General features: G+C 38.0%; 1 protein-coding gene across 4 annotated transcripts in view; it reads right to left on the bottom strand.

Annotated features, from left to right (window-relative positions):
- The window catches only part of LOC127446011 (thymocyte selection-associated high mobility group box protein TOX-like), a 177,966-nt gene extending 158,588 nt beyond the window's left edge, over positions 1–19,378 (bottom strand). Inside the window, exon 1 of one of the 4 annotated variants that reach the window (XM_051706605.1) lies at positions 19,145–19,378. In XM_051706605.1, the coding sequence (XP_051562565.1) occupies positions 19,145–19,246 (102 nt within the window). In that variant the 5' untranslated portion in view covers positions 19,247–19,378. The remainder of the gene's footprint in view (positions 1–19,144) is intronic. The other 3 variants (XM_051706604.1, XM_051706608.1, XM_051706607.1) reach the window with 3 other exon arrangements.
- Positions 19,379–20,166: the final 788 nt, after the last annotated feature.

The following is a 20,166-nucleotide window of genomic DNA, read 5'->3' as shown; positions in this document are numbered from 1 at the left end:
GAGACCCAGGTGTGTTTTACCGATTAATTAACTAATGCTGATAGTTGCTTTTTGGAACTATTGGTTAACGGCAAAATCTATGGCGATAGTTGCTGATAGTTTTTTCATAATTTTGTACTTTCAAAGTTAGAGTCCCAGGTGTGTTTTACCGATTAATCGGTGCCGATAGTTGCTTTTTGGAACTATCGGTTATCGGCTAAATCTATGCCGATAGTTTCTGATATATAAAAATCTCTTCATCTGGTGAATTTATAGGCTATTAAAAGCTTAATTTGACAGAGAATTGTAGCCAAGCCAAGTTTTTTTAAATATAAGTCCCCAGTATTTCGGGCTTGTTTATAGTTAAATGTCCCAAGTTATGCACCAAATCTTAATTTTTCTTGTAATTATTGGAACATTGGTTGCACAATAAACTGCTTTTGGGATTTGATAAATTTTAGGCTCTTGTCTGTGCCGTTATAGTAAGGAACGACTAAGAAATCTTTGATAATTCTATACAATTATCGTCCGATTAATCGGCTATCAGCCTTTTCCACTACCTTACAGTGGTTGTCGTATTGGCAAAATCCACTATCAGTCGACTTCTTATAATAATAGACATAAATGAGTAAATTGTTGACATACAGTAAGAGTATAGAGCTACAAATGAATGTGGAAGACAGAGCATGAGAGCGGAGTGGAGCGAGTTTTCACTCCGCTCAAATATTCGCTCATGTGCGATCGCTCAACTCCAGTGCTCAAGTTCAAAAGTCATCGCTCCGCGAGCGATGTTGGAGCGGAGCGGCATGAAATGAGAAAGAAATTAGGCAACTTGTTTATTTTTTTGCATCAGGTACAAAAAATCCCTCTTCATATTGGCATATGACCTAACATTTCATGGTGCATATAACAACTGCACAAACAATGCCTTGATGTAGGCTACTTTAAAAAAAAAATAGCCTTGTTCTCTCTGCCCTATTTGGACGTGGTTATTTTATATGGGGATGTGGGGTAATGTAACAGCCTAATTACCAGAGCTTCTCATTTATTTTAATCTCGTGCCAATCGTTCATGTCAGTAGTTTTTCCGGACTTTTTGCAGGCTGCGTGTTCCCGTACCGGTAAAGATAATAGCGTATTTGACCTATCAAACGCTCCGTAAAAATATAACCCCTGTTATACTTATCCCGTGTGAATTGACATGTTGGTAAAAAGCCAATGAATCTGCACTGTCCAGCCTGTGAACCCTTTAACTCATTGTTTCAAGTGGATGTTGGTCATTGAGGAGACACCAGAAAATGTAAGATGCGCTTCAAAACTTCATCTAACGCTGGCTGTTGCGTTTGGACTGATGCATGAGAAACAAACGAGCATGATTTCTTTTGTTTAGGAAAATTAGAAAAGGACACAATTGCTAATTTTGTGATTTGAGCAGAGTGAATGGGAAAAATTGTGTTGAGCCCCACGTTTCGCAACATGTTTTCCGGAGGGGCAAATAAAATTACATAATGCGAAAAGATTGTCTATGTTTTTCATTCAAGAGTGTACTGTAGGATTACTGGCTTGCTAATGTAACCAGTTCTGTTGTATTTTGCCAGATATTCAAGTCAATTTCTTATAATAATCCCAGATACATATGAAAATGCTTAATACTTTATAATTAATCAGCACCGCTAAAAAGCATACATTTTCTGATGGGTCAGTTACACGTGACAGCAATGTGTAAAGGCAGTAAGACACTCTCATCTCTGTGGTTTATACAGACATCGCTTATCCCATGCAAATCGATGGTAAACCTTACAGATGTCCAAGGTAGCCTAATAAAATACTTTACAGACATATGTCCAGGAAACTAATCTGTGTTTTGAACTGCCTCTGGGCTCTCACCTCACTGTAGTCTGTTGTTAGAATCGGCACCTGTCACCATCAGCTCGCGAATTACACCGAGTTTAAACACTGCCTCATCTCCGATAATCCACTCTGTTTAATAACTTGGACCTAATACAGCCGTCAACACCAGATATTTGTCAGTGTAGAAGCACACACATATTAAAGTGGCCAAACGCAAAATGTAACGCATTCTGTTTGGAGCAGAAAGTGAGCGCCTTGTGAGCGGCCGGAGCGGGGCTGAGCGCAGTCTCGTGAAACACACTCCTCGCTCCAGTGAAATTCTGATCGTTCCGCTCACATGCTCTGGTGGATGATAGCATAGCTCAGTTAATTTGCTTTTGGAAGAATTTAATGAGAACTGTTTGATCTCTTACTTTGCAGACTTTGGTATCTTTGAGACATTATTGAAATCTCTTCTGAAACTCTAGAGGAGACACATGTGAGATTACTAGGGGCTTTTTCTCAGGAGTAGGGTTTCCACCCGTCCCGTAAAATACGGGATTTAAAGATGAAATTATGCGTCCCGTATCGAATCAATACAGGACGCGATTTGTCCCGTATTTAAGGCGTCATGGGCGAAATCGTTAAAGATCGTTAATTTAACCTTGGTATTCGTTGAAAATGTTGCCTACGGTGGGTAAGGGACCATCTGAAAAGTCCACACATTGTGCTAATATAGGCTAAAACTGTGGAAGGTGTGGTAAGAGACCACATGAAAACGTCAGCCAGCACCGCCATCCCAACATTACAACCCATTTAATTCTGGTATTTGGAGACAAATATTTAATCTTGGAAATAACGTGCATTGCAACATGAAATGTGTTAAGGAAGTAAATATGGTCAATTTTGATTTCGTGTTGACTTAGAGCAAAAATGCTGTCTATTAAACAGTTAAAGGAATAGTTCAAATGAAACTTCTGTCATCATTTGACACACCTGTATCACTTTCTTCCATGTAACAAAAAAGGAGATTATATTGTTGATATTAGTAATTGACAGCCTCAGTCACCATTCACTTAAGTCTTATGGTAAAAAAGTTAGTGAATGGTGACATTCACCCGAACATCCTTTGTGTCACACAGGTTTAGAAAATTATGACAGAATTTGTATTAATGAGTGAACTATCGCTTTAAGAAACATTGAACAGAATGCTGCTGTTAATTTGCCATGATAAGAGTGTGACATGTGTACACAAATATGACACGGTCAGAGGTCAAGAGACATCACACTCTGAGACTAAACTGAGTAAAACAAAACTCATGTCTTCCTGTTAATTTCAGTGGAAATGTTCAATGCTGTGGGAGGTTATATTTGACATTTATGATGAGAGTCAAATGCAAACAGCACATTTCTACTCTAAACAGTTCTCTGTGCACCTTGTACAAGAGGATTGAAGTTTCGATTTTAACGGTGCAACACATTTTATAACACATATGACTACGATAACTGCAAGATAATTTTTTTGTTCTACAGGTTTCACACATCTAGACAAAAATGCCTTTTGAGCCAGTAAGTAGCGTAAAGTTGGGTGCATGAATGTGCATTTCTTGCATATGAGTTTGTATGATAATAGTCGGAGTATGTTGTCTCAGAGGTCACAGGGTTGTCCTAAGCAAGCGGGCCTAAATCCAGCAGGCTAAAGCTCTGTTTGCTCAGGACATGCCAGAGAAAGCTCAGACAACTGCTTGTGTTTGCTTAACCTCTCTCTCTCTCTCTCTCTCTCACTCTCTCTCTCTCTCTCTCTCTCGCTGCATTACATTCGCAGTATGGAATCAACAATCTTGTACATTTAGTTCTTACAGTAAGCATGTGTGGAGAAGAAACTGGGGTTTGTTCTCCAATACTAATGTGAGCAAAAGTAATAGTGATGCCTTCACAAACACCACTAATGATATCTTTGACAGCATTAATTGTGAAGTATTATCTGAGCTGATGACGTGAGTTTGGAAGGGTTGTATTATGACAGCGTTTTGTGTGAAACGGTTATTTGGATGTTGCTGCATGCTCTTAACATAACATAAAGTAGCTTGACGGTTTGAAATACTTTCATCAAGCTCTCTACTCAGGAAATACAAGCTCAGGGAGGGTTGGGCTATATTTTATGGAAGTTTTATGAGCTGTACACTCAGGAAACATTGACAAGGCCTGAAAGTCGCTGATTATCTGCCAGTTTGACAGCAGCCCACCTGTGCGAGTTAACCATGAGCTCTGCAAGAGAAGCTAATGCTAAACGCTAACTGAGAAACTAGCACAGAACTCAAGTGATCCTTATAATCTCATGAAAGCATGTCCAGAAAAAATAAAAATACAAATATAAATTATATTTTGCTTAAAGAGAATGAAGCCTATTTTTAGGACTGTTCACACTGTGACATTCGGTATGTTTACATGCGCAGCTAGCTACCGTATAATCGAGCTACAGCTAGTTTTTGCGTATTCGAGCTACAATCTCTTCATCTGTCCGTCTGAGTATACACGACACAATGTGTAATCTAATATTTGAAGGAAGAATGACACGCGTAGGTTTGGCAAGGTTTTTTACCAGCAAAAAAATGGGTCAATAAATGGGACATTATAAAACGGCTAACATTAAATATACACTGCTGGCCAAAAGCTTGGAATAATGTACAGATTTTGCTCTTATGGAAAGAAATTGGTACTTTTATTCACCAAAGTGGCATTCAACTTATCACAATGTATAGTCAGGACATTAATAACATGAAAAATTACTATTACAATTTGAAAAAAAATTCTTAAAACTACTTCAAAGAGTTCTCATCAGAAAATCCTCCATGTGCAGCAATGGCAGCTTTGCAGATCCTTGACATTCTAGCTGTCAGTTTGTCCAGATACTCAGGTGACATTTCACCCCACACTTCCTGTAGCACTTGCCATAGATGTGACTGTCTTGTCGGACACTTCTCACACACCTTACAGTCTAGCTGATCCCACAAAAGCTCAATGGGGTTAAGATCCATAACACTCTTTTCCAATTATCTGTTGTCCAATGTCTGTGTTTCTTTGCCCACTCTAAAGAGTCTTCTCTTTACTGTTGTACATGAAACTGGTGTTGAGCGGGTAGAATTCAATGAAGCTGTCAGCTGAGCACATGTGAGGCGTCTATTTATCAAACTAGAGACTCTGATGTACTTATATTATTAGTTGCAACCATTTCAAGTTTATATGGCACAGTGTTGTTACTGCAGTAAAAAAAAAAAAAAACCCCACAGAATTAATCGTATATTTTTGCAATCATAACTCATTTCAACCCAGACAAAGTGCTTTCATTAATACAAGCTTAAATGCTGCCTCTAAAACTTTCTGTGGTTCTGTGTAAAAGTTGCAGAGAGAGAGGTGACAGGTCCACAATGAAGCAGAGTCTGCTAAAAATAATCAGAGGTGCTTTCATTGTATTTATGTAACACTTCCTTTAAAAACCCCCTCAACAGGACTGCAGAACACCTCCAAAGAACCAACACTAGTTAGTCACTGAAAATCGCTCAAGTCAGCAACCAAAAAATAGATGTATTGTGAGCTCAAGACAACATGAAACCGATATTGACACTATTAACTTTGCTATTTTACATTGTGAACGATACACTGTATCAGTGCATATTTTTCAAAATGTTTAATCTTTTATCAAAATCGAATTATTTGCTCCACCTTTGAAACAACTTTACTTTTCTGCTGACATCACCAAGCCCAAAAAGGCAGGGAGAAAAATCACACTAACCAATTAAATCATGTACAATACTCTTTGCAATACAATCGATTCCCGATGCATAAATCAAGTCAAATATCATGTTTTACTTTGAAATATTTCAGATTACATAAGTCAGATTTATTTTTCCATCCTCACATGTGCTGCAGGGGTTAATGCACTTTCTGACCAAAAAGAGCAAAACTGAAAACCGCAAACACGTGGCTTACAAAGCAACAGTACGAACTGCGATGTCATCCTGTTTGGTTAGTGTTCAGCTGCCACAAATATATTTCCTATTTCAAACTTACACAAGAAGCCATTTTATGACAGGATATAAAACAATCGCACGCCTGTTAAGTAAATGAACTTGGCAAGTATTGTTTGAATGTTTTAATAGGTCAGGGTTTCCTATTACGCTGTAATTTAACATGCTGTAGTGTTTATGGTGCAGTTGCCTGTATACGTTAACCAATAGCTAAATAGCTTTTCAGGCATCGTTTTAGTGAACTAACATTCAGTTCTGGCTCCAATCTGGTATGTTAAGCCCACATTTCCCGATCCAACTTATTCCCATCAGGTAAAATCAAGTCTCGCACTACATTATTTTCTTTTTGTGAATAACCTATTTCACTCAGAAATACCTTTTTTTAACATATTCAATTTAAAAGGAGCGTTTTTTGTGTTTAGTTGTAGGTATGATGATTTGACAATAATCATTTGAACAAAATTTTTGTAGTGAGTTAACTAGTTCAAATCGATTCCCGATGGATAAAATCAAGTTTCTTGTTGAATACCCTGTTTAATTCAGAAATATCTTGTGTTTACATGTTACGTTCTAATAGATTTATTTATTTATTTATTTTGACAAATAGTGTGCGTTTACTATGTAGTACTATGCAGCTGTGACGATTCATCAATTATGTGAAAAACAATATAATTTAAATATAACAGTGCGGCTTTAAGTACTACTAACTAGGGATGTCATAAAATCGGCATGTTACTTAATCGATATATTTTTGAGGCATTGATATATTAAAATTAGCCGACATTAAAATTAAAAGCCCAATTTGCGTGCTTTCCAATTCGCTCAGTTGGCCTCTGTTTAACAGTCTGGCGTAATAGCGTTGGGAGACCACAAGAGGGCGATATGCCATTTACTGAAGCCAGTCGCGGACACAGTCACACACAAACACACACACAGGACGAGCTGAAGTGGCGCAGATGGCAGTCCAAAGTTTCAAAGGTTTTATACTTCTAAGTGACGTTGATGAGTTTGCAGGTTAGTGAAACTGGTGTAACTGCGCAACATTTATTAAGCAGTTTCTTTGTATGTAGCCATGAATAGGTCTTTCATTCAAGCTGTCAAACCACAAAAAGTCATACTTGTTACTGAAAATACATTGTGTAGGCTCTATGAAAGATACTTATACTCAATGTATCATCCAGTTATACGAGCAGCCCTATTTATATCTGAAAAAAATCCAGATATATATCGATAATCATCAGGAAAATCTTATGATTATCGATGCGTGAAAAAGGCATCGATCCCAAGCCTACTACTAACTCAAGGAACTAACATATTACAAACTTATTTCCTTGTTTTTGGCGCCCCCGTGCACGCATTTCCAAAAAGTAGGATGGCAGGGGAAGACTCATTCATATTTATGAGGAAAACGATACCTGATTGGATAGCGTTAGGTTTATGGGTAGGGTTTGGGTTGGGTTGTATTTTCTTCAACCAATCAGGTATCACTTTCCTCATGAATATAAAGGACCCATCCCCTTGCCATCCTACATTTCGGAAATTCGCACCTGCGTACTGTCCGACTGACAGACGCCTTCTTTCTCTATGCGTGCTAATGTGTGCGTGTGTGCGCGCGGTAAGAGCGTTCACGGTAATGCGGGTACGCGCCAGGGTGACTGTGTGATGGTACACTGTAAAATGCCTGTCTTGGTGCAAGGTATTAATTAAAACACAATCAGTTATACTTAAGTAAACGTACAAGCCTGATAGACCTGCCGCTCTATGCCATTAATATTAATCAATCAACAATAACAAGAAATTGAGATTATTTATTGCACTTGGCTGGATAACTTAAGTAGCTTTAAAAATATTAATGTATTAAGTTGTGATAAATTAGATTGTGTTTTTTATTTCTGAACGAGTATTGACGCTGACTACCACCCCTAGAGTCGTGAGTTTAAATCCAGGGCGTGCTGAGTGACTCCAGCCAGGTCTCCTAAGCAACCAAATTGGCCCGGTTGCTAGGGAGGGCGACCTTGTGGTCGCTATAATGTGGTTCTCGCTCTCAGTGGGGCACGTGGTGAGTTGTGCGTGGATGCTGCGGAGAATACCACACACGTGCTATGTCTCCGTGGTAACGCGCTCAACAAGCCACGTGATAAGATGCATGGATTGACGGTCTCAGACGCGGAGGCAACTGAGATTCATCCTCCGCCCACCCGGATTGAGGCGGGTCACTACGCCACCGTGAGGACTTAGAGCGCATTGGGAATTGGGCATTCCAAATTGGGGAGAAAAAAAAAATCATAATAATAATATATTTCATGTAATTGTAAGAATTTTGTTGGGATAAAATCCCAAATATTAAAAAATCAAGTCACTCCCTACAATATATTTTCTCACTGTATCACTCATTCTTATTTTATTTTTTTTTTAATGTTTTTTTATGTTTTCAATAATGTTTTATCTTTTCATTTCTTCATTTTTTAATACACATTTCATTTTAAGTGAAAACAGGCTTCATATGTCTATCTGGAAAGGCCTCAGTCAACAATTCACAGGCTTTGAGTTCTGAACAACACCGAGTGAACTAGAACAATAAACTTCTGTCTTTCAAAGTGGCGATCAGAGTGCGGCAACATCTGGTGGTGGGACTCATTTCTGGGTCTCCAAACCACCGACTGACAATTATGGCCTACTGAAGAATACTGCATCCAAGAAAAATCTCCCTTCCACTTTTTTCTGCCTGGATTTCCACGCTGTTGACTGGCGTTACGGACCACCTAAAAAATAATGTGCTCCACGGACCTGCCAACCCCCCACGCCGTTCAAGCAGCCCCATTGTGGGGGTGCAGCTACTGCCGAGCCCACCACATCCTGAACGGGGGTGGGGGGCGGCTCAGGGGGCATGTGGACGTGAGCGCCATGGCATACCACCTTTTCTACAAGGTGCTGATGGGTAGGAAACGCAGGCCCCACATCAAGAACTGACAGGTTTTGATCAAAGTGCCCTGAAGCCAGAGGTGGATTTGAATTAATGTCTGCATCTGTTTAGCTGTTTGCTCATATTTTCATCAGTTCATTCTGAGGTCAACTTCAAAATCTGCTTTTGAAATTTGTAGTTAAAACCTCTCTTATCTTTTATTAGTCGCTTGTGATAGTATGTGCCCAACTTTGTATGCAGTTATTTTAATTGTTCATTTCTCAAATTTTAAAAAACACATTCCTTTTCAGTGTGAACCCACAAATTTGATACTTGTTTTTAGTAGCTATTAAATCATTCTTTAATGCCCGATGCCAATACGATATCTAGAGAGCTGGATGGCTGATGCCGCTAACATTTTTGTCGGCTATTTATTTCCATTTAATTATACCAGATTGCTCAAAATAAATGTCATTAAAACTTTGTTTTATTTAATTTACGCAATATTTACTCAAATTCCCTTAAAAAAACATTTGGAAACATTTGTGCTCTATCCATTGACATGGCTGTTGGTACTTTTGACAAGGGGAAACAAACACTTACTGTTATACATATAATAGTTACAGCTAATGCTGTAAATTACACAGGGAACCTTCTAACTTAGTACTTTACGAAAATATTAATTTTAGAAATTAGAGCCCAAACTTTGCAGTTCAGTTGTTATTCATTTAGATATACTAATCAACACAACCAAAACTGAAGTAAACTTTAAAGTAAAATAAAAAAAAAAAAAACGATTTGTGATTTTAGAAATCGATATCCAGATTTCGATTAATCGTTCACGATAAGGAACATGAGTTAAGAAGGTAAACAAGGTCAATTCTGATTTCATGTTGATTTTTAAAGACTCTCTCCAAGAAATTCTTGAGACAAACTTCTCTAAACCTGAAGCTATGATCACACATTTCTAGATTCACATCATCTCATATAGCAACTCTTTTGTACGTTAGCCGTATCAGCGAGTGCCCCGTGCAGCTCTTTTTTCCCCAGACATGCATCATTATTATTTACCGGCTGCGGTACTGAATCAAGTTGCTCTTCACCATGCAGCCAGCAGCCATTCAGCACGTCAAACCTCCAGCGCGCTCGCTCTCTCTCTCTCTGCCAAGGCCAATTAGTGCTCTGCTGCGCCTGCACCCCCACAGCTACTGACAGCACTGCACATAACACCAGCTACATTCACTGCATTACTGCCCGAGTATATTACTGCGCTGCAGAAGGTCTCATAGGTGGAAAAAATACTTGATAAAGGGCAAGAATGCACAACACAACTTAGTGGTCACTAGGGTCAGATACTGTATAATTATATCTGAAGAATTATACTTTTCAGGCTTTTGACAACACATGATTGCTCTTGAATAGTGAACATGAATAGTTAGTTATAAAAACTGAATTTAAAAAAAAATTTACTTTTTAGACTTGATTTTATGTGTAATCATTTTTAAGTGACGAGAAGTTTTAAATCTTAACATTATTTATTTATTTATTTATTTATTTATTTATTTATTTATTTATATTTATTTATTCTTTGTGGTCACTGGGTCTGGGCAAAATAGCTAAAAAGAAATTCTAATTATATTTTCCACAAAAAAAAAAAAAACAAAAAAAAAAATTTTTTTTAAAAATTAGACTTGATTTTATGAATTTGCTTTGATGCGATTAAAATAGTGATTTATTTTATTCATGGGTAACCATCAATTCAACCAAACGGCCATTGTTTAGCGCAAGACCCTGCACTCTGACCCCAGCCTAGCTGGGATATGTGAAAAAGAAGAATTTCACCGTATATGTGCAAATGTATAATGTGTGATAAATAAAGAAAATTATTAAATTATTATTAATTATTAATTATTAATTATTAATAAAAGAAGAAAAATACTAAAATGTAAAATGTTTTATACACAGTTTTTAACTAAATGACCACTAAAAAGAACATTTTTTATATATTCAAAATTTTGATGAAATGCCACACAGGGATTTTTTTTTTATTTATTTTTTTTTACATTTTTTATTGATTTTGAGTAAAGTTTTTAAACTATTTATTTATTTTGCTTAGTAGTCACTGGGGCTGTGAAAAATAGCAACAACAAAAAAATTATATATAATTTTATCTTTAAAAAAAAAAAAAAAAACATATATATATATATATATATATATATATATATATATATATATATATATATATATACACTATATATGACATGATTTTATTAATTTGCTTTGAAATGTTTTTGTTTGTTTTTGGGGGGGACCATCAATTTAACTAAATGGCGATTGTTGCGAAGTAGATTAAAAGTGTTTAATGCAAGAAGCAAATTACATAATCAAGTTTAAAAATGTGTTTCCCGAACATTTTTGAGTGATGGCGAGTTTTGAATCGATTCATGGAGAGTTTGAACTGATTCACGGAAATGAGTTTAAATCAGAGACGATTTAAAAACATTTGTGTCTAAACGCTTTCGTACTCAAGAGTCACCAGACAGGAATTAAGGAAACTTGTGCACACCCATACGCTGAACACTACCAATAATCATCTTATTCCAAAAAAAAATCGTGTTTACATGAGACTTGAAATCATCAGATTAGCCGAAAAGAACATCTGTAAAGAGATTAACAGGCAGAGTGAAATCAGGGTAATAGACAACATCGATTGGTTTACACTTCAACCATTTATGACCCCAGTGAAGGAATGCAACGCCGTTTAAGGCTTTTTGCATGACCACGTTTTGCATACACGTTGTAGGCTTAGTAAGCATAACTGGTGTAAGATAATGCATGTAATAATTTTATATTGCTATCCAAATCATTGCAAATACACTGTGAAAATTCACTATTCACACTGTATTTCTCTGGCTCACTCTTAGAGCCCTGTATTTCACACTTGTGAAACAGAGCTTTGTAACACACTTTTGTGGTTCTGACTCATAAAGCCCAGCTCTCAATAGTTCTTAAAAGGTCTCGCTCACCACAAAGTGTGCACAGACGTTTTCACACCACATGTCAGCAATACAGGAGCACAGCAGGGAGGTGAAAGGTGTTATTGCGAATGCTCCAACATATCATAATTTGGGTGTGATTTGCTCTGGCCAGTGTAAGCCTAAAATTGCAAAGGTTAAACGTTTATTTTATTTTTTTTACACATTTAACATATTATTTTACAAAGTTTCACATAAAAATGTCTGAAAGTTTGTTCTGAGAAAGCTTGAGCCATCTAATGCAATGATGACATTCAGACATTTTTAGGTGTGACTGGAGTGACAAATATTCCACTGTTAAGCATCCAAATAAACCTGATAGACAAACATTACAAATCAACAATCACCCAAAACCTTGTCAAACAATTCTTTTAAAAGTATCCCATCAGTGCTGTATTCGTCATGATTTTAAATGGATTGCTAAACGGATGATCGGTCCAGTGCAGCGTCGCATTGGTCCTGGCGCACCTCCTTCCACCTAATTAAGTTGCCTTTGTACAGAACGCAGCTCAGCTGGCCTGACGACTCATTTTATCTCATATCCCCATTACAGTTGAGTCGAGAAAAAAAGGAGGAATGTCTTATACAGTAAAAGTTAATTACGTCCACTTTTGCCTTCTGCAAACCAATAAGATCTTTTTTATTTTGCACCAACAGTAATTCGGTTGTTTTCTCTGGAGCAAGTGAGATAATGAGGACGTTTTTTACTAGTTTAAGGTGATGTGTTCAATTATTTCCTCCTTTCCCAGTTTTAATTTGTGAGGACAATGAAAAGTAAGCAACTTGTAGGTTTATTCCCCTAAAAAGTGTTTGTTTGAGCATTTGGACCATCCCGAGACATCAACATTGTCTTAACCAGTGGCATGAGTTTGAGACACGACTCTTTCTTTATTTGACCCATGTCAGACAGGTAGTGTTTAGGAAACTTTTTTAAAACGGTTCCATTAGGTGACGCTTGTGGGGCAAAAATTAAACACTTTGTCCCTAATATGTTGCATTAAGTAAACAAAAGAGGATATGTAGGTCGATTGACTATTACTCTGGTAGACATCCTGTACCACTGGGTGTGTACATGTTTATGTCGACTTTCCATGTTGACTCAGTGTAGCAACTGCACACCTGGGGCTTTTTCCCATGCAATCACATGCTTCAAATAACACCCAATGGGACATGCTACACATTTGAATATATCGCATATGTGCATTTGCAAACATACATGTGCACACATATAATTGTCCTGAAAAACATCCATTTTGTGAACGCAGCATGCACAGAAATTATAGATGTAATTTCCTTCTTGGAAAATCTCTCATTTCCGCTGCATATACTGCATTTTGTGTTAAGTATTATTTAAGCTAAAGACAGTTGCACTCTTCAATGCACCACTCTGCACCCATTTCCAGTAATTGCTAGGCCTACAAGTTATTTTTAGATGGTTTAAGCAGCGAAGTGCAAGCTCAAAGAGAAAGAGACTCTTTGAACACACTGAATAAAACGTCAAGGCCTCAGTCTCTCTTTAAATGAGTCAAAGTTTTCTACAGTCACATTCACCTGGTAATGTGTCACTTTGCCACCCACTTACAGCGATTTGATTCTGATAAAGTGATAAAGTTTTTGGCTTGCACTTCATTTCTCAAGTACCTTTTCTGTTGGCGGGAGACACTTGGATGTCGAGTCCTGTCAAGTCACTGCAAACATCAATTGTAAATGTAGTTTCCTCATCTAATGAACATTTTGATTTTTTTACTAATCTCTTTTTCATTTGGAAAGCTTTTGAATGAATACATTGTTTTGTATCTAACTGCACTGCAGAGGTGGGCAGCATGACCGAAGTCTTACATCACAGTATGAATAATTTTATCATAATAGCAATGGTGTTTACCTCTGTGTTAATGCCTATTTTTAGATAATCCAGTAAAATAAATACTAAGGTGCTTCATCTAATTTGATTATGGTCTCTTTTAATTGGGCACTTGATTGATAAGTCTGATGTCTGGCTTCAGAGCAAAAACAGCTCCACACTTAAAAACGAAAGACTTAAAACAGTAAAACAAACATTTTAAAATGGATAGATCAGGCTAAATTCTTATTGGATGAGCCATATTCAAAGCCACCATAAAATAGCCAGTATACACACATCAGTGACCGCACATCAATTACTATTACAAAGCAGTCCTGCCAACTGAAATAAATCTATCGCAGTATAAACTGAATAACAAAATCACTTCTGGTTGACACATTTTTCTACTGTCACACTGTCTATACCGTCATATCGCCCAGCCCGACTGGACTGCAAAACTGCTCGCATCCATGCATTAAATAATTGTGAAAATCTAACATAGGCTCATCATCAGATGGCAAAATCATATGATATTGTGCAACTTGGCTCATTTTATTTCCATAGAGAACAACCAATCAACAAACACAAATTTAAATCGATATAATACAGGCATCAAATTTTTTTCAATCAAACGCTTTTGTACAAACCAACATATACATTCTTATACGATTTCATCATATCGTACTAATTATTCCGACTTGTCATGAGACTGGGTTGGAAAAACAATACACTGAAATCAAACTTGGTAATACTGATTTGTTGGTTTGTTTGTATGTCTCTGTGGGAATAAAAGTTGTACATTTTGTACAAGCCAACGCCTGCGATTTCTTACGATTTTGCCATCTCATACTAAATATAAAGACTTGACATGAGACCAGCTTGGAAAACAATATATTGAAATCAAACACTATTGATGTAGTATTGCAAGAAATACTTTTAATATATTCTTATTGATCTAAGAGTCAAAAGTGGTTTTGTAAGCTCTAAAACTAATATGAGTCATTTTGATTGCTAACTGTAGTCTGCCTACCTATGCATGCTTTAATACAGTAATGTTAGAGAAGATGGGAAATGGTCCATCTTCCCTTAACCTATCCAACTTCAATTTTAAACGCAGCAAACGAGCCCGGGGCAATGCACAAACCATAATGCATTCACCAAATATTCTCTGGATGAAGAATGCGTTTATGAAGAGATGGCCTTTAGAGGAGAAATGCACAGAGCGTATGCTTAACAAACAATACACCCACTCATGAAAACGAGAGATAGAGATTAGATGAAGTCGGTATGCTCAAAGTGAGAATGAGTCAGAAGTCAACTGAAACTTCAGCACAAGAAAAGAATGTTTAGTCCAAAATCCTGCACAATTATGCAATTAATGCATTGAGACTTGTGCATGCTAAGTTCCAAGCCGGTATAACTTTCTTTCTTCCATGGAATACAAAAGAAGTTGTTTGGCAAAACAACATGTGGTCGAGTAAATGATGAAAGACCTTTCATTTTGGGGTGATCTATCCCTTTAATTTTGTACCGCTGGACTAATAGGCACTTGAGTAAATACTAGCATGGCAGTTAGTAGCAGCGGTGGGCGTGTTTGTATTGCAAGTATGGATCTGGCAGGTTTGTTGCAGACCAAATGATGACATTGGTTAATGTATTATCGATTGTCTGGTTGTTATACTGTAGCTGTAAAGTTAGTTCCATATTCTGAGGTGATACTAACTGCTTGCAAACTGTATGCAGAATGCTTGCCTTCTGAAATGCAGGTGTGCTCCTCACATTTGGAACATGTTAGTAAAGTTCAAACTCAATATACATTGGAAATGTTTTGGAAGGTTTTCTAAATGTCCGAAATTTACAGTTGAGTATTAATGGAACTAAATATATGACAGGTCTTTAAACACGATTTCCGAGTGAAACAGGATGTTGAAAGAGGGAAAAAAGTAGAGTGGGATTTGATTTCAGAAGTGGAGTAAATTCTGATGAAAGATTACAAAGACGTGTTCGGAATGGCATACAGCCCATATTACTCTTCCTATATCTGCCATACATAGATATGACTGAAGCAGTATGATTAGTATGGGCAGTATGCTATTCCGAACACGGCTCAACTTATTGTTCCGGCTCTTATTCATCTTCCTTGATCGATGGGCACATCTTGGACTTTATACTGACACCTATTGCCGTGGATGTTGCATCACACAAATGCCATGGTTACTAATGCCATGGTAATAATACCCTATTAGCAGCCATATTTGTCACTCATGATTAATTTATTCCACCCCCAAAGGGTTTAACGAGATAAGTGAGTAGTATTCAGCTGATCATGTAATGTCAATGTGCATGGAATGGGTTGCGTTGGGTAAAATGTGTCTTCTAAAATTATGACAACACAGTATTATTTTGTTATTCATTCAACCTATTTTGGAAATTCTACACAAATCCATCGTTCACAGAAACTGGTGACTGTAAAAGAAATTACTTCTCTTATTTGATGGGACCTGGTGCTTGGGTTCCTGTACAGTAGCTGAACTGTTCTACCATTTCTTATGTTTCATACCTCACATATAAGTATGAAACTTCTCACATGCCATCATAGGAATGCTGTATGTAGCATGTTTGGGTGTTAGCGACAGGAAATGATAGTCACTTATAATATACAGCCTAGTTTTTCAGAATTTCCGGTTCATGCGCCACCACTGTAAACCACTACCCATTTTTGCGAAAACTCTCAGATGTTATATATTCATGCAAGACCTCCATACGTGACCTTTAATTGGGGCCTCTCAAGAATGCTGGAGAATGTTGCATTATTAAGACTGGGGCACATAAAGAGGGCCATTGTGGTGGGGAGAGCAGGCTTTTCCCCTAAAATTTTGTTTCATAAAATCCACTTGCACTGGATCATTTTTCAACGTATGGAGTTGGCTTGGATTACTCTACTCTCCATTTGCCAGCTGATCTTTTCCATATGCTTGGAGCCACAAGCTTAACTCTGTGACACCCTACTATAAACACCCATCAGCAAATTATGAGTTACTCTCTGTCAAGATGGCTGAAAATAGAGCTATGTCACTGGCTGTCTAAGGAAGCTTTTCAGATCCTCAAAATATATAATATAATATATAAAGCCTATGTTTCTACCATTACATTATGCAAATATGATGCGGTACAGTAGCCAAGTTTAACATTAATAGCTAGTTATGTTGGTTTCCAAGTCTGTCTGTTATTGTTTTTTTTATGATGTATTGTTTTATCAAAACATACATTTCTTACGTAATTTGTATAGATTCAAGAAATATAACAATGAAGTAGACTCAGGGGCATAGATTCCAGAGGGGGGGGTAACCCAAAGGAAATATTTATTTATACAATGATCAATGGAAACATGTAAATTCATCACACTGTAACCCTCCAATGTTCAAGCCAATTCTATGCCCTTGAGTAGACTAATCAAGAATTTACGAATTTACGTTAAAAAAATAGCAGCGGTTACTCTGCTTTTACGCGAGGCTAATTTACTCTTTTCTCACATCTGATTGGTCCCTGGAGATTATAACTGAATTACTGTAAATATTCTCACTTATACTCATTATAAATCTTGTGTAACAGGGTTAAAGTCAAGCTCCTCAAATAGCAGGGGCCTGGGTAGCTCAGCGAGTATTGACGCTGATTACCACCCCTGGAGTCGCGAGTTAGAATCCAGGGCATGCTGAGTGACTCCAGCCAAGTCTCCTAAGCAACCAAATTGGCCCGGTTGCTAAGGAGGGTAGAGTCACATGGGGTAACCTCCTTGTGGTCGTGATTAGTGGTTCTCGCTCTCAATGGGGCGTGTGGTAAGTTGTGTGTGGATCGTGGAGAGTAGCATGAGCCTCCACATGCTGTGAGTCTCCGCGGTGTCATGCGCAACGAGTCATGTGATAAGATGCGCAGATTGATGGTCTCAGAAGCGGAGGCAACTGAGACTTGTCCTCCGCCACCCGGATTGAGGCGAGTAACCGCGCCACCACGAGGACCTACTAAGTAGTGGGAATTGGGCATTCCAAATTGGGAGAAAAGGGGATAAAAATAACAATAAAAAAGCTCCACAAATAGTTACCCAACACAGAATATTTAACACTAGAGCTGCTCTGATTGGCCATTTCCACAAGTTCACGCTGAAATTTAGCGACTGAACTCAGAACAAGCTCTGAACTCCGAATTGTACATTCACACAAAAGTGTGAATTTGACAGTTTGATGTTAGTATGCACAACAAAAGCACAAAAGACAAAGACAACACTTTAATGAGAGCTGCTAACACTATGCATACAATTAAGCAAACAAATAAACAGAAACTCGGCTTACAACAAGCGAACAATAAGAGTTGGGAAAGTAAAAGCTGTTTTAATTTTTTCATTCTGCATAGTTTGGAGCTTTAGTGACAAGTGCAAGGTTTTTTCTCTTCTTCAGTCATGCACCAGTAGCATAAATATCTCACAAAGTTAATGGAATAAACTATTATACTTATTTTACGCAAACAACCGTTTATTAGTCTATTTTTATTTTCACTATTAACAATTCGATCGCAATATAGACTACTTAAAACACTGTCTTTGTCAACATCTACTGCAAGCCGAAGCTTAATCTTAGTGCAAAGACCATTATCCCGTCCGTTTCATCGCTATCCCGTGGCCATCGGCAAACCATTGCACCTTTATTTCAACTTTTCCCAATTCACACATGATTCTGTTTGAAATGTAGCTGAATGTGACAATCCGATCACATCTTCCTATATATTGCAGGTTGTTTTATAAATGCATTGCCCGCTTTTGTTTGGTCTCTAAATAATAATGATTCAAACAGTTGTATCGTAAATAAGGAAAAAGCACACATATTTATTCCACTCTTCACTGCCATTGAAATTAGCGGAGTTCCTCGTAATAAATAACGCGCTTAAGAACTAATTAATTAGTTGCTTCTAACACGTGGAATTGCAACTTCGTCACAGAGGGATGCTGTTGTATCACCAAAGCACAAAAGCCGCTAATTCACATCCAGACAGAAAGCAACAACAAACGTGGAAAGATCGCGTTACATTTATTAAAGACACGCGCGTCAATGTTTTGGTCCCGCTTCTGGACGAGCGCGCTCCATCTTTCCACGGGGGGAAAAAGGCTGGCAGTGGGTGTCCGTATTGGACTTCAATCCACTTAACCTGATGCTTTTAAAATGCAATGCACATTTAACAAATTGCATGTTTTGTTTTTGGGGTTTTTGTTTTAAATGAGTATGCCAACAGTTACAGTGTTGCAAGTGCTCGCGCATAAATCCCTAGATACTCAACTAAGTTTCGGGTTGTTTCCCATCACCACCATGTGATGCCCTGTACGGGGATGCACGAGCAAGGTTTCGCAGGATCCATCAATATGCACTCAAAACTAAAACACTAACCCTGTGCATCCTTTAAAACATGGTATTTGCATATGTATATAATGAAGCAGGATGCCCGTCTGTGGATTAGAAACTGGTGCGTATGGTGGGGTAAATTACCTTGTTGCAGTGGTAATAGTCCAGAGAGGAGAGGCTGGTGTCGGTGGGTAATGTACAGGAGCCCACGCTTGAAGGAGGTGCCGGATAAAATCTCACATCCATCGCCCGCGCTGCTAGACTGAAGGCATGGAGAGCAACTTGCGCGTGTGTTCGGTCTCTCTCTCTCTCTCTCTCTCTCTCTCTCTCTCTCTCTCTCTCTCTCTCTCTCTCTCTCTATTGTCAAGCCAAACAAAAAGCAACAGAACGACTGAAAGAAAAAGGGGTTGAGCCTCTCCTCATGCTCTCTCTCTCTCTCACACACACACATACTCTCGCTCTCTTTCTCACTCTCTCTCTCACTCTCTCTCTCTCTCTCTCTCTCTCTCTCTCTCTCTCTCTCTCTCACACACACAAAATACAAACAAAGTATGAATTGCCATGTACAGTCCATTGAAAATGTAGTCTGTCTTTTAAGGTAAAGCATTGTTCCATTATGTTTTAAAAAAGTAAATGCCACTGTATTTTTACGCTACATTTCTTTGAACCACAGTTTTCATCTTAAGTTAAAAAAATAATACAAATTCACTTTTAGAAAATAAGTAATTCTACAGGAAAAACTACAGTTAGGAGTACATCTCAGTATTTGTAGAGAAGCAGGAGAGACAGTAGCGTATCCTAGCATAGGCGATATAGGCAGGCGCCTAGGGCGGCATCGTTCTCTGGGGCGGCACAACAGGGTATCTGATGGATTGTAATGGGAGAAAGGTGCCCCGAATCGTGCCATCCCTCCCCTGGCTTGCGATGGGTGAAAGGTGCCCCGAATCGTGCCACCCCACCCCAGCCACGAGCTCACAAGATGGCGATGGGAGATAGGTGCCCCAAATCATACCACCCCGAACAGAGCTCGCAAGATCACTGCGTTGTTCCTGACAGGCTACTCAGCCTAAAAGGCTCTAAATGGTTAGGATTATAGATGTTCATCATGCATTACATTCCGAACAAACATAAGATAACCATAATAAACAATATAGGTACACCATGAC

The sequence above is a fragment of the Myxocyprinus asiaticus genome, chromosome 9, assembly GCF_019703515.2.
Source record: "Myxocyprinus asiaticus isolate MX2 ecotype Aquarium Trade chromosome 9, UBuf_Myxa_2, whole genome shotgun sequence".
Classification (NCBI taxonomy): domain Eukaryota; kingdom Metazoa; phylum Chordata; class Actinopteri; order Cypriniformes; family Catostomidae; genus Myxocyprinus; species Myxocyprinus asiaticus.
The sequence above is the reverse complement of the archived record's forward strand: the minus strand, read 5'-3'. Positions and strand labels throughout refer to the sequence as shown.